Raw genomic sequence first — 15250 nt, forward strand, 5'->3', positions numbered from 1 at the left:
TTATTGATACATGCAGGGAAATTTTGTCTGAATTCAACCCACCCTTACCTAGCATACTGTTTTAGGTTAATTGTTGATCAGATGTCATGTTGCTGAGTGCCTGTATGTGCAGCCGAATATACGCATTATTTACATATGGCTTCCTTAGCTGTAACAGATCAGTATGTATGTGGTTTACATGCTTACTGAAGGCCCTGACTGAAACCCCACGGTACGCCACTGGCCACCAGATAAGAGCCCACTCCCATCACTATAAGTTTATCTCTGAGGAGCAGTGGACTGAATAGTGTTGAAGGCGCTGGAGAAATCCAAAAATGTAATTCTCTCTCTCGCTGCTCGTGAGCAGGTGAGAGAGGAATTGGTATAGAATGTAGATAATGGTGTTCTCAAATCCCACCTTCTCTTGGTATGCAAACTGCAGAAGCTCAAGGGCATAGTAGACCTGTGGCCTCATGTGGTGTAGCAGCACCGGCTCCATGGTCTTCATTATTTGTGATGTCAAGGTGACTGGCCTGACGTCATTCAACCTACCATGGTGTGGTTTGCTCCGAACTAGGATGATGCAGGATGTTTTCCACAGCCTAGAGACCCTCTCCTGTTCCCCACTCAGGTTAAAGTTGCGCTTTAGATGGTCTCCCAGCAACAGTAAGCAGATCTTCAGTAGTCATGGTGATACTCCATCTGGACAAGCTGCTTTGCTGGGATGTAGGCTCCTCAGCACACCTGAGCTGCAGTGATCATGGGTGGGGGAACATTCTCCTCTGTGCTAAGGTTGGTTCCAGGGGAAAAAGAGAGAGCAGAAGCAGGAGTGTGGGGTGCAGTGTTATGAGGTGTGAATGAGTTTGGTTGCTTTGAATGTATTCTCTACTGGTAAGATATGATTCCGACTAAGATTGTGTACTATTTACTTGTTTCAGTTGGATCTAGATTTTTGTCACTAGAAGAGCTGTGTTCTAAAGTATTGTTGATTCTGTAGTGTTGCTTGGATGTGACTGTTGGTTTATGCTAATTAGTTCTCTCAGGTGGCTAATAATGAGTCATTTCAGTCTCCCTTTTGGTGTGAGCAGCTATTCGGAGGCCACTCAGTCATGTGGCAATGTAAAAAAACTGATATGAAAGATGAGAGAGGGGAAAACCACAGCGGACAGTGAGTCGACTCCTTGGCGGGAGAATTCACCAAATTCGCCCCACCACGTGGCCGCTCCCCAGCCCGAAAAGCGAGGCCTGAGCCAAAGCTGAGCCAAAGCTGGAATGAGCCACCTAAGCCAAAGCTGGAATGGCCTCATGTGAAGCAGACCCAAAGGGATAACGTTGGCTGCTGCTGACATGAGGCCAAGCACCCTCTGTGTCTCGGCGACAGAGGGGCCCCGAATAGCTTTCACTGCTGACAAGATGGAACCCACCCGAGCGGGAGACAGATGTGCCCGCATCATAGTGGAGTCCCAAACTACCCCCAGAAATGTGGTTCTCTGAGAAGGAGAAAGCACACACTTTTCTGGGTTCAACCTGAGGCCTAGAGACCTCGTATGGGCAAGCACAGCATCTCAAAGACTGGCCGCCATAGCCTTTGACTGGGCCAAAATGAGCCAGTCATCCAGGTAATTCAGTACACGGATGCCCTGGAGATGCAACGGTGCCAGGGCAGCCTCCATGCACTTTATAAATGTACATGGTGAAAGAGCTAGTCCAAAAGGAAGAACACAATACTGGTATACTTCGACCCCAAAAGCGAAACTGAGGAACTTCCTGTGCTCTGTCAGAATTCCTATGTGAAAATAAGCGTCTTTGAGGTCGAACGTCACAAACCAGTCTTTGGACCTGACGGGGACACAATAACCTTGAGAGTAAGCATCTTGAACCTGTAAGTCTTCAGAGTACAGTTCAGAGCCCACAGGTCCAAAATCGGAAGCAGCCCCCTGTCCTTCTTGGGAACAACAAAATATCCGCTGTAAAAGCCGGAGTTCCACTCTGGGAGGGGAACATGCACTATGGCCCCTTTCCTCAGGAGTGAGAGAAGTTCCTCTTGGAGGAACACCGCCTAGTGCCTGCCAACAATCGTGGGCAACACACCCTGAAAAAGCGGAGGACAGGAGGAGAACCAGATCTTGTAGCCTTTTTCTCCAGTACCCAGGACCCACTGAGACACCCCTGGCAGATGTTTCCACGCTGCCTGGTTGTCTGATAGTGGTGTCAATCTCGCGCAGACCTCCCGGGTGCTTTGAAACAGCTCACTGGCAGGGGCTAACCCATGGAGATCTGTGCATGGAAGAGGAGCAGGCACAAACCCTACTGCTCCACAAAACACCGGAGGCAGCAGGGTGAGCAGTAGGGGGAGCCTTCCTGAATAGGACGCTCCTAAAACCCTGGCCCTTGGGCATCAGGACTCCTTCATACTGTAGCTCACCTGGCCAAGATGACGGACCTAAGGTCTCCTCTCACCTGACAGGTCTAGGCCCTAACCATTTGTACTGCCCTGAGTGAGCTAGGAGGGGGTTGGGTGCGGCTGGAAGATGGCCAAGGCTGCTCGCTGCGGCAAGGGAGAAACTTCCTGATTGCCACCGACCGGCGAAATGGATTCCCCCAAGACCTCGACACCTCTACATGGAGGTCTGGGAAAAACTACAGCCACCTTCCCATAGTGTCAGCCCTGACTCAGCATCGAGTTCCCTCGAAAAGAAACTTATTTCTTGATTGTCCCTGATAAAATGATCATTTAACATCTTAAAAAATGCAGTTAAACTGATTAAAAAAGAAAAAAGTTTAAAAGTATCAAGAAGTATTTTAAGTGTGAAATCCTTTTTCTCCACATAGATCCTATGAAGGTCCTATATTTTCATACCTATATGTTACCCAGAAGGTCAAACACACATAAATGAACCCATTTTGGCCCAGATATCAGTTTTCTGCCACAGGAGCATAAAGCAACGAGACCCAAACAATGCTCTTTGATTCATAGATACAACGCACCATTCTGCTTCAGTACAAATGTGCAGATGCTGAAAATGTGGAAGATCTGATGAAGGTTCATGAATAAACTTCTTGTATGTACTGTTTTATAATTACTGTAATGTCTTCTGTCAACACATGACTCTGTCATGAAGTTCTGCAAGGTAGAAGCTCAAAAGCACCAAGGCCTGGACATTAGAGAGGAAATGACATGTGACTGAGTTTTGCTGTGGGATTTGAACAGAGGGACTCATGGTAGTGGTTGTACAGGATAATTACAGGTATTCATGTCACAGTATATGATACACTGCTCTGACATCATCAAAGGGACGACAGGGAATGGAGTGTTGTGAAGGTGTTTTAATTCACAGCTGGATTACCAGGTCATGTGCTATGAAGTTTAGTATCAGCTTTCAAACTCAGGTCTAATGTAAAAAAGTGTTAGCTGAACATCTAGGTGCAGATCTGTATGAGAGTAAGACACATAAAATCTTCTGATTTATTCCTCACCACACTCTAACACCACACTGGTTAAAGTGGTAAATGACCAACTACTGACCTCTGATCAGGGTTTTGGCCTCATGGCAGCTCTGTCAAATATGTAAATGAACCTCAGAGGTGAGAAAGCTGGACTTGACTACTGAGTAAGTGTATTGTGTTTGTTAAACCGTGTCATTGTGCTGCATCACATCGTCCTCCTCAGCACCTGCAGCTGCAGCAGTCTCACTCACTGAGGTTTTTGTACGACGCTCTAACACTGTGTGAACGTAGAAGTTTTGAATGTGTTGTAATGATCAGTTAGACAGTAATAATCTCCAGTATCTTCAGTCTGAACTCCACTGATGGTCAGAGTGAAATCAGTTCCAGATCCACTGCCACTGAATCGATCTGGAATACCTGATGCTCTAGTACTAGCCCTATAGATCAGGTTTTTAGGAGCTTCTCCATGTTTCTGCTGAAACCAGTACAAACAGTCATATTTACCACCACAGTCATTATCAACAGCAACATTGGTTTTACAGCTGATGGTGATTGTGTCTCCTGGAGAAACAGATTTCACTGCAGGACTCTGAGTCACAATGGCCTGACTTTGGGATCCTGAAAAAGGAGAAGGATGAAGAAATGTAGGTAAGATAATTATTAGATGTTGAATAAATTTGACTGAGTGAAATCTTACCTTGAGCACAGAGGAGCAGTGTGCAGATGAAGACGCTGATCAAACTCATGGTTTCTGTGGGTGAAGTCGCTGAGCAGCAGCTCTCAGTCATGAAGTGTTAAAGTCACAGGGCTATAAACACTCACAGGGCACTGAAGCATGAGCTGATAATGCAAAGTGGAACCTCTCGCTATGGAAACGTGTGTGTGTGTGTGTGTGTGTGTGTGTGTGTGGTCACTGTAGTGTAACAGATTTTTGTACCATGAGTGTATCACTGTACTGATTATTGAAGACGTTGATGTTTCCAGTCTGGACTCTTAATAAGCAGAAAAAACTTGAACATCTGGTGAAAGTTCTGTTCTATTCTGAGATAAAGAGGATCACTCAGCTGTCTTCATGTAAATCTCTCTCTCACTTCACTGATCTCTCTCTCTCTCTCTCTCTCTCTCTCTCTCTCTCTCTCTCTCTCTCTCTCTCAGTTTCACTGCTTTAACTGCTTTTATTTATCTGGGTTGGTTGGGGGACATTTTCCAGGTATGGACTAAATGATATACACCACTTTATCAGGACCCTTCACCTGTGTTCACCTGCACATTCATCCAGTTATCCAATCAGCCAATCATGTGGCAGCAGCACAGTGTATATAATCATGCAGATTTAGGTGAAGAGCTTCAGTTAAAGTTCACGGCGAACACCAGAATGGAGTAAAAGTCTGATCTCTGTGACTTTAACAGTAAATGGTTGTTGGTATCAGATGGGCTGGTTTGGGTTTTACAGAAACTGCTGATCTCCTGGGATTTTCACACACAACCATCTCTAGAGTTTTTACAGAATGGTGTGAAAAACAAAACCATCCTGTAATCAGAGGGTCTGCAGTCTGAAACATCTTGTTGATGGGAGAGATCAGAGGAGGAGATCAGACTGGTCAAGTATTTTGGGAATACAGAAAAAATGTAAATTAGTTCATCTTAAAGATTGTTTAATCCTCAGTCCATCTTCTCTTCATCACAGTAACAGATCAGCATGTATACAGTTCCATTACAGCACCATCTAGTGGCCACATGACTGAACATCAGTCTACATTTCATCAGGTTGGGGTAGAACAGGAGACTGGTTTGTGTTGAAACTTTACAGATGATGAGAAAATGAATCTTTAAATCTAGAATCATATAGAAATAAATGTTGACTCTTATTGAAAGATCCTGCACTACATTGTGTGTTACAGTAGTGTGTAGTAGACACTGCTCCTCTTAGCAGAAGGTGGAAATCATCAGATATCATTACACACATCAGCTGATTTCTCATCACAGCACGAACAGCTGATGAAGAGATTTCTGCTTTTTAAGAAGGATTATTTTTGAAACATGAAGATGTTTGATGATGTTCAGTGGAGTGCAGCTTTAGCAGCTGTGCAGCTGTTCTCAGATCAGTGTGTGTTTCTGAGTCAGAGAACTTCCTCTACAGCTCAGGGAGGTTTTTGTACGACGCTGTAACACTGTGTGTACGGAGTGCTGTAACCCTGCTGACAATAATAATCTCCTGCATCTTCAGCCTGAACTCCAGAGATTTTTAGACTAAACTGTGTTCCAGATCCACTGCCACTGAAACGATCTGGAATCCCAGACTGACGAGTAGATGCAGCATAGATCAGGAGTTTAGGAGCTTCTCCAGGTTTCTGCAGGTACCAGTGGAGGTAACTGCTAACACTCTCACTGGTTCTACAGGTGAGAGTAACAGATTCTCCTGGAGAAACAGACTGAGATCCTGGAGACTGAGTCAGGACGATTTCCCCAAAAGACTCTAAAGAAAAGGATTCAGAGTTAAAATAATGAAACAGATGTAGTAATGAGTGTGAGAGTGATGTGATGATGTGTATGAATAATAAAAGTAAAGAGAATGTCTCACGGTGAGCGAGGAGTCCCAGTGTCCCCAGCAGGAGACTCAGTACCATCATCATTGTGCTGCGTGTCAGTGGCTCTGAAAGGACTGAACACACTCTGATCAGCACTACAGCTCTTAAAGTGTGTGTAGCAGTGACACAGAACACATATGCAAACACCACAACAGTGTGTGTGTGTGTGTGTGTGTGTGTGTGTGTGTGTGTGTGTGTGTGTGTGTGTGTGTGTGGTCACTGGAGTGTAACAGAGGTTTTTGTACGACGGCTTCATTAGAATGTATCACTGTGGTACACTTTTGGTGGAGGAACCAAACTCATCATCAGTAAGTCTCTCTTCTTTATTCAACATTCTATTCATTTATTTTTATTGTTTATCAAAATATTAAAGTTTAGACAAATAGAAAAATGTGGACATCATAAAGAATTTCTGTTTGTTTATTCATTTATTCATTTGTATGTCTTTATAATTTGGAGATAAGGAATGTGGAGTATGTTTTGATGATGAGACAGTTTCAGTAAAATAAAAATAAGATAGAGGAAATTAAAAATCAGGAGTTAGCTGTTAGCTGAATAAGTAGACAGTGTGTTCATCAGTAAACAGCACTTTCACATTCACAGCTTCTGAAGTTCATATTGTGTGCTGTGAAGGACATGGTAGAAAACTTCATCCTGTGTCTGTTAGCCTTCTGTCATGTTACTGATGGACTGATTTTGAATCTGGAAACAAAGATAAACAGTGTGTAGAAAGGTGGATGTGGTGTGATGTGGTTATTTCTTTCACTGAACTGATTTCTCAGCCTCTTTGCCAGATATGTGATTTGTGTAATGGAGTAAATCTTCTTCTCTGGAAACTCAAAGGGAAGGTGTGATGTTTTCCAGCCCTGACTGTGTGGAATATCAGTGTATTTCCATCAGCAGTGGATTTATTTTTCTGTAGCACTACATGTACAATAACAGAAGGACTCAGGAGGACTGGAACACACTCCCAGAATAAAGGCCATCAAAGTCCGAGTGTCTCCACAATAGAACGAGGAACTAGGAAATGTTCTCCTGCTGTGTAGTTCTACTGAAGTGCAGTGATGTGAAGAAGCAGTAATGAGTAAATGTTGTGTAAGCGTGTGTAAAGGTGTGTTTATTGTGTGTTTGTGGTCTACAGAAGGTCCCACGGTGAAGCCCTCCGTGTCTCTGCTCCCTCCCTCCTCTCTGCACCAGTCTGAGGAATCGGCCTCGCTGCTCTGCCTGCTGTCTGCCTACTCTCCACAGGGGGCGTCGGTGAGCTGGACGGTGGACGGCTCGGCGGTGAAGGACGGGGTCTTGACCAGCGCAGAAGAACAGAAGAAGGACGGTTACACACGCAGCAGTACCCTGACCCTCAGCAAAGCACTCTGGGAAAAGGGGGAGGAGTTTGTCTGTACGGTCTCCCACGAGGGCGTGGATCATCCGGTCACGTTCAGAAAGAGCCAGTGTTAAGGCTAACAGCTCCAAGATAGAACTGAACACTGAGCTGCTTACACATCCATCTACAATAGAGTTTCAGTTCTACACAATGCTGACATTTCTGTCTTTACTCTCTTCACTGTCCTGTTGCTCTTCCTGTAGTTTTGCTCTGCTGAAATAAAGCTTCATTTTGGACATTGTGTGTTCTTTTCTTGGAGTTAATAGTCATTATCAGTGTGAGGAGAGAGTGTGTTTAGCTGTAGATTCAGGGCTGTGTGTTGTGCTTCAGTGAGTTTGGATGAAGAAAGTTGAACATCTGGTGAAAGTGCTGCTCTATTCTGGGAGAAAGAGGATCACTCAGCCGTCTTCATGTAAATCTCACTTCCTCTACACTGCTCTCTGATTTCCTGCTTAAAACTGACTCTGTGTGTTTATCTGGGTGTGGAACAGGAAGCTGCTTTCATGTCTTTCTTTAGAGCAGGATTTATGGTTGAGGTAACTGACAGTTACAGTTTCATTAAACTGATGATTTATAAGAATTGCAAATCATAAGATTTTAATAACTAATCAATTATTGCTTTAATTAATTTAATAGACAAACACTGAATCTCTTAAAGCTTGAACAGAAATTAGCAAAGCCTAAAAACCTGGGCGTGTAAAAATGGGCGTGTACAGGGCGGGATATGAGGCTGGTTCACGTACGCACATCTGCAGGAACATTGTTACAGGTGTGCGTACGCACGGTTTTATAAATCGGAATATTTTTTGGCGTACGCTATTTTTGGCTTTTGGATGTACGTAAACTTTTAGTAGGGATCCTACACACAGTTTTATAAATGAGACCCCAGGTCTTAAATAACAAATTAAATAAATGTTTGCACCAAAAAGTGTGTTATTTAATGTCTAAGCATTGGAAGTTTTATATAGCTTTACACATGAGACAACAGTGAGGTCACTAGATGCCTACAAGAGACAAACAACAAGTCACAGAGGAAACCAGTCACTGAAGAAGGAGAACTGAGCTCAGGATAAATCAGACAACTCCAAAGGGTCCAGAGAAATGAATCAGGATGCAGTAATGTTAAAAACAAACATTTATTTCACATTAATCTGGTGAATGGACCACATGGTATACAATATAAGCAGCTCTGGATTTTGTTCATTCTAAAAACAGAAATGTTTTTTCATCACAACTACCAGATGTTGCGTACATGCATACGTACGTACAGAAGACTAACATTTTATTAGAGATTAATGAATAAAATTAGTTCATTACAGCAAGGAAAGGAAAAATCTCCTGAGGTTATACAATGGGGACGACACTGTAGCTGCCGATTCCACACTGATTGTTGTTTCTCTGGAGTCTCATATATCCTCCTTCTCCCCAGTTAACACCCCAACTGGAAAAGAGAGAAAGGGGCATTTTATCCAGTGGGGTTATAATCCATCATTTTCTTACTATATCAAAAAAACTTTGTGTGTGTGTGTGTATGTGTATATATGTTTGTGTGTGTGTTTCTGTGTGCATGTTTGTGTATATGTTTGTCTGTGTTTGCGTGTGTGTGTATATATGTTTATGTGTGTGTGTGTGTGTGTGTGTGTGTTTAACCTGTTTTTGACCAGCCAGTATTGTTGCCCATCTTCTTTTCCATATCCAACCACAAGAACTGCGTGATTCAGTGGTTGAGCTTCAGAACAGTAATTGTAAATACCTAACACACACAGACACACACACACACACACACACGGCTCTTCAGAACTGTTCACAGATCATCTGGTTTAGACTAGAGGAACCCATCAAAAAGTCATGAGGTTTTTAATATTAAGCACATAATTGAGCAGTCAGTTACAAAGGTGGACTGTTCTTTAACACCAGGATCATGTGGTTCTTCATAAAGCATTTACAGTGTTCATGTATCTGTACTAACTGTTTGCTCAAACTCATGGAGGAGTTCAACTATAGTATTTTTGTTAATATAAATTAATTAATTAGCAGATACATGTAATAATTGTGTGATTAATTAAACAGTCCATTGTTCAGAACACTACTTTTCATTATCTAATATAACGACACAATCATCATATCTGTAAAGTCTTGAACTGTTCTGTTAAAAAACTGCAAAACACGTCAGACAAAAATACTACAGAAGACACTAGTGTTATTATTACAGGTACAGAGACACTAGTAACATTATGGTGTCATTTTTACAGCCATCTCTGTCAGTGTGGCATACAATAATTTACTGTAACTCAGACTGAAGACTTTTATTTTGTAGTTGTTTATTTTAAATGTTTAATTTAAATATAGTAGGTTTGAGATATTAATGATCCATATGCACATACAGTTCATTATAAACAACTGACAATTGTCCTGTGTGTCTCACCAGTCTTGTAATGGTAAAATGTGGAATTGTTAGCATTAATTCCTACTGCGACCGGCCCGATGTTAGCCACCACCTTCTGCAGCTCAAACTCATTATAACGCTGAAGAACCCGGAAACCAGAACAGCGTCCATATTTATGACTAGGGAAGCAAAATCCAACCTACACAATGAAATATTATGTGACAACAAGGTTATATGTGTGGCTCATTCTTATTAAACCATTAAAATAACATTAATAGTAATGATTTTATATAATAAACATGTAGATAAGAAATATAACAAAATATCATTATAAAGATAATAATGTTAACGTTGCACAATTTTATTTCATTTTCTGTTAAAAGATTCTCATCACTGCAATGGGTCTAAATATCTTAATGTATGTTATGTCGTAATTTAAAGAACTAATAAATGAAATATGTGTAACCAGGTGGGAGAAGCTGACATGTGCTGCAAGAGACTGGATATCTGAGTTGTGTCTTAAAGGTGAGGTGCACGATGTTTGAAAAATGCTTCAGAAAACTGAGTCGGGCCGACAAACAAAACAAATGTGTAGCCAATGAGCAGAAAGGGGCGTGTCTTGTCATTATGCGGTGGAGAGAGTGTTTAGTGCACATGTGTGACATTAGCAGAAAGCGATTCAAACACTGACATGGTGGATACCTTGCATTACCTCTGCTTCGGGTTCTAGGTGTTGAACGTCGTCTTCCGCGTGAAACGGAGCTAAACCTTTCACGGTACAACACACAGTACTACAAAAACACATTTGTATTACCATAGTATTACTCATTGTGTTCATTTATTGATAAAAATATCCCCCCAGCAGGTTCCACCATAATAGTTGTCTGGGTTACGTATGTATGTGTGGGGCGGAGCTATAAAAACAGGGGTGACACCCATTTGGGTTAGGGGCGTGTTTGTTTTGGTGATTTCAAATGTCAACATTGGCTTTCAAACATTGTGCACCTCACCTTTAAAGTTAGGGTCTCCGTTCCAATCTGTGAATATGTGACCAACTTCCTGCTCCTTCAGTTCTCTCCAGCGCTGGAAAGCTGATCCTATATTAACACGTCCTACTTCTTACCTTATCGTAAGTCTTTCTTCACTTTCTTTCTTTGTTTTTATCCTCCATGTTAATGTTAAAACCGCTTTCTGCTAATGTCACACATGCGCACTGAACACTCTCTCCGCCCATATTGACAAGACACACCCCTTAATGCTCATTGGCTACACATTAGTTTTGATTTTTGTTTAGTTTGTCGGCCCAACGCAGTTTTCTGGAGCATTTCTCAAACATTGGAGACCCCACCTTTAAGTGGGACAGTTTGGTGAACCTGGGATTCAAACTCATGACCTTCCGGTCAGTAGTCCAACACCTTAACCACTAGGCTAATTTTACTAATTCTGTAGAAGTGATTCATGAGCCATGTGGATGCATGTTTATTGAAACAAGAACAATTACAATGTTGTTGAAATGCTATTTGTTCCACATGTGAAGGGAAAGTTGTATTTTGTTTCTTATATCTTATGCAGAAAAGTAACGGGTTTGGTCACATGCCATGTTAGCGAACACGTGTGCCACGTGGTGATAAATAGAAAGTTTGAGTCATTTCAGCTCACATTGTTTCCTATATAAGACGTGTTGTCTGTTGTAATGTCTCAGAGGTGTTACTCATGTCTGAGAATGTGACATGTTATTGATTTCATGTACTTTCATGTTACTGGAGCAGCCTTATGGTTTTCTGTGCTGTCAAATGTTTGTCAGTGTGTTTGTCCTACAGGATTAAGGGCTGCTACCGTTGTCTGTTATGATTTATGAGTTTGTTTTATACCCAGAATTGATATCTAGAGTTGATTTCTATGTATAAGATTTGATATCTAGGATTGATATCTGTTTGGTTTCTAGGTTAGTTATTTACTTAATACAGTTTTGTCTGGAAATGAGACAGATCCATTCTGATATAAGACAGACTTTATTGATTTTCAGTAACTTCAGATTAGTTTTACACTTCATACTTTAATTTCCCCAAATCTTCATAATTAACTCTGCACTGTTTAACATGTAATCTGGAATAAAAGATCTCCTGTTTATTGAGTCCTGTGACATAACTGATACACAGCCTGGGCTACATATAAAAATTAAAACTGTAATAGGAAATAAATAAAATACAATTATTAACTAAATATTCATGAATAATAATAATAATCAAAAATTAAGTCTCCATGACTGATGTTCTCATCCTCTATAACATTTGTAAAGGACTGTTTACACACAGAGAAATAAAGTTTGACTTTGAATGAAATCCTTCACACATCTACAGTGCCTTCAATATGGGTTCTTTTGTCATCCATTAATGATTATTACAGATACAGGAATCTCCATCTCTTGTGTATTTACTGAGGATGCTTCAGTCCAGATGAAATGACTTTCCAGACAAAGTGGAGATGGAGAATTCTAAGCCAGTTTTGGAAGTGGGAAAGTGGGTCTTTGTATCTACGATGGAGACCTCTTACCTTGGTCAACACGAGGTTGTGCTGGACCAAACAAATTGTTTCATGTATGTGCTGCACTTCTATATATTACTGAATATTGCATTTTTACATTGCATAGAAGTAACTTAGGATGAACGTAAATGATTAAATATGTGTAGGAATGTATAAAAAATACCTTTTGTTCATAAGGGTAGTCAGCGTCCTTGCTGATGCCCCTGTGGTTTATTATGTAATTAAAGGCATTAGTCAGGAGGCCTCCAGAGCAGCCACAGTTTCCCTCCTCAGAACTGCAGTCCACCAGGTTCTGAACACTCAGAGGAACAAGACGACCCTTCTTCATCTTCATTTGAGCTTCTAAAGCTCCAACTGCACTGAACGCCCAGCAGGCATTGCAGTCACCCTACACACACACACACACACACACACACACACACACACACATTTTAGCCCTGTATATAACCCCATGGGCATCACAGAAACACAAGAACTGGACCACACCATGTCTGAAAGGTGATTGATCCCAGTGGTAAAGGTATGTTGTCCTGCTGCAGCTTCTTCATTGTGCTTCATCACTTCCAAAACATTCTGCTCCCAGATTGTTCTCCTGTATGTTTCCTCTCTCTGACACACAGACACACAAAATAGTCTTACATTAAAACAAAAGAAAATAATCAACATAAAAAACCTTTCATACTTCATTGGAACTTTTATTTTTTTTCATAAAAGAGGATTTGACTTAGTTTCTCTAGTGAAGTGACGTCACATACAGCTAAGTACGATGACCCAGACTCAGAATTCGTTCTCTGCATTTAACCCATCCAAAGTGCACACACACACACAGCAGTGAACACACACACACCGTGAACACACACCCGGAGCAGTGGGCAGCCATTTATCCTGCAGCATCCAGGGAGCAGTTGGGGGGGTTCGGTGCCTTGCTCAAGGGCACCTCAGTCGTGGCCGGCCCGAGACTTGAACCCACAACCTTAGGGTTAGGGGTCAAACTCTCTAACCTTTAGGCCACGACTTCCCAAACAAGTTCACTGCGTGTTCTGTGTTGGTTTATACTTGTATGTGACTTTCTGGCATTTAAACTCATTTAGACTTGTTTTGGTCTCAGACATTGTTCTGTGAACTGTTTATCCTCAAACTCCTTGTGGACACCAGCGGTGAAGGAAAATGTTAAGCTGTAAAAGGAGCCTTTGTTAACTTGTGGAACTCCAGAAGCAGCAGACAGGCAAAGTGTAGTGCAGCAATGTCAGCTGAGGAAGCAAAAACTCAGTGGCTATTGGAAGTTGTAGTGGACATTTTCACTTTAGAGATGTTCACACAAATCTGTCCTTCTATGCTTCTGATATTCCCACGGCTGGTGGTTATTGTGACTATAGTTTCTCTTCAACACTGTATCTATCAGACCTTTCCCATGAGACCTTAGTTGTCCCCGTGGGATTAGTTTGGTAGTTTGGATAAGCAGGCGATGTTTTGGCTTTTACATGTCCTGTTTCATTTCTTTTACTGTCTATAAAACCCTGATGTTACCCACATGTTACCCTGATGTCGGCCCTTCCTCTCTGATTTTATACGTGGAGTGTTGGGTCCTTCTGCAAAGCTGAACACAATAAACTGTGGAACCTTTTTTACTCTTGCCCGTGCCGATCGGTGTGATATTTTATGCTTTAATTCTCTCAAACCTCAAAACTTCCACAACATTGGATAACATGAATAATAATAAATGTGAACCTAATAGAATGGACAGTGAGAATATGTTGAAGATTTTTTCACTAGCTAAGATCATTTTGTTGCAGTGTAAGATGTGGGTGCTGATGAGGGAAGTGAGAACAGATTTGAGCAATCGCTTACTGTAGCAAGAAATAGGGTTTACTTCAAGTTAAACAACTGGTTGCCTTCAGCGTTTTTTCCCCTGCACACATTCCTGTGACTCCTGCAGAGCTGCTCAGACTCGACACTTTACACATAGATAAGTAAGAATTAATGACATTACAGGAATCTTTTACATTAAGTAATGGAGCGAGTTGTCAGGTGACAGGTTTCCACTCATCTGTTATCAACTGTTAGAGCTGTGAAATCATTATGTTAGTGAACACTGGTCACATTTATACATCAATTCTTTATTTCTGTCAGTGATTTGTAGAGGAGACGAATATAAACACAGATCATTTATCACCATGAAGTAAAAATAAAGAACCAAAAAGTGTTAAGAAGAAAAAGTTAGGTGCAGAGGCAGCAGAGACAGCAGCAGAAACCGCTGAAGCTTCAGCAGCTGAAGGTGCAGCAGAGGCAGCGAGTGAAACAGCAGCTGAGGTGGCATCCAGCACAGCGGCACAAATCACAGTGAAGATTCTGTCCTACATCCCCAAACTTTTTAAACTTATTAAAGAAACATGTGCAATTGACGCCATATTCAGAGCTGCAGAAGAAGTTTTCAAATGGATCTTAAATGATCCATTTTAAAATATCACTCAACATGAAGATGAATGAGATCATGAAGTGGCTGGAGGACCATAAGAATGACTCTGTAGAACTGGAGGGAATTGATGTCCCCTTGGAGTCAGGCATCCTGGCCAAATTCTTGCAGCAACTTTCAGTGGTAAGAGAAATGTTCAAATATTTACTTTGCATTAACGCCCCCTGGTGGAGGTGAAGTGTTGTTACTCCCGGACATCTTCTTATTTTTTGTTCAACAGTCTGTCCTTATCATCTTCTTACCACATGCACATCATATCAGACCTTTCTGTATATCTTTTGCACATCTTCTTGACTTAGTGACTATGGTGAGGCCTACAGGTGGAACCTGTCCTCCAAAGTTATATGGACATGAACATAAAACCCAGTGTAATTATTTTTATATTGATCTGTATGTTTCAGGCTCTGGAAAACATGCAGAGACTCTCAGAAGACATCAACAAACTCAACCAG

General features: G+C 41.6%; 2 protein-coding genes, 2 long non-coding RNA genes and 2 gene segments (V, D, J or C); 2 read left to right on the forward strand and 4 right to left on the reverse strand.

The window, feature by feature from the left end:
* The window catches only part of LOC132857290 (uncharacterized), a 29250-nt gene extending 21619 nt beyond the window's left edge, over positions 1-7631 (forward strand). The window contains exons 2-3 of one of the 2 annotated variants that reach the window (XR_009649527.1): positions 6248-6322; positions 7156-7631. This is a non-coding gene — a long non-coding RNA (uncharacterized LOC132857290). Of the gene's footprint in view, positions 1-6202; positions 6323-7155 lie in introns of those variants that run through there. The other variant, XR_009649526.1, reaches the window with a different exon arrangement.
* LOC132857261 (immunoglobulin kappa variable 1-16-like) lies at positions 3437-4338 on the reverse strand. The segment is given in 2 exon segments: positions 3437-4044; positions 4124-4338. Coding segments are annotated over 2 exon segments (438 nt in total).
* Positions 5065-6167, reverse strand: LOC132857268 (immunoglobulin kappa variable 1-39-like). The segment is given in 2 exon segments: positions 5065-5902; positions 6008-6167. Coding segments are annotated over 2 exon segments (387 nt in total).
* An 881-nt stretch (positions 7632-8512) lies between the features above and the next one.
* LOC132857314 (cathepsin S-like) lies at positions 8513-11171 on the reverse strand. The gene is made up of 4 exons (XM_060887286.1): positions 11130-11171; positions 9821-9980; positions 9046-9148; positions 8513-8836 (listed from the first exon to the last, which is right to left on the reverse strand). Exons 1-4 carry the CDS (start codon positions 11169-11171, stop codon positions 8740-8742), a joined length of 402 nt encoding a protein of 133 aa, XP_060743269.1. The 3' UTR covers positions 8513-8739.
* Positions 11172-11774: 603 nt separating this feature from the next.
* LOC132857299 (uncharacterized) lies at positions 11775-13223 on the reverse strand. The gene is made up of 3 exons (XR_009649534.1): positions 13186-13223; positions 12812-12934; positions 11775-12713 (listed from the first exon to the last, which is right to left on the reverse strand). It is a non-coding gene; the product is annotated as an uncharacterized LOC132857299 (long non-coding RNA).
* Positions 13224-14238: 1015 nt separating this feature from the next.
* LOC132857248 (uncharacterized) overlaps positions 14239-15250 on the forward strand; it is a 246149-nt gene continuing 245137 nt past the window's right edge. Inside the window, exon 1 of the mRNA XM_060887264.1 lies at positions 14239-14295. The gene's annotated coding sequence lies outside the window, so the exon portion shown is untranslated. The remainder of the gene's footprint in view (positions 14296-15250) is intronic.

Source organism: Tachysurus vachellii, chromosome 14 (genome assembly GCF_030014155.1).
Source record: "Tachysurus vachellii isolate PV-2020 chromosome 14, HZAU_Pvac_v1, whole genome shotgun sequence".
Taxonomy (NCBI): Eukaryota; Metazoa; Chordata; class Actinopteri; order Siluriformes; family Bagridae; genus Tachysurus; species Tachysurus vachellii.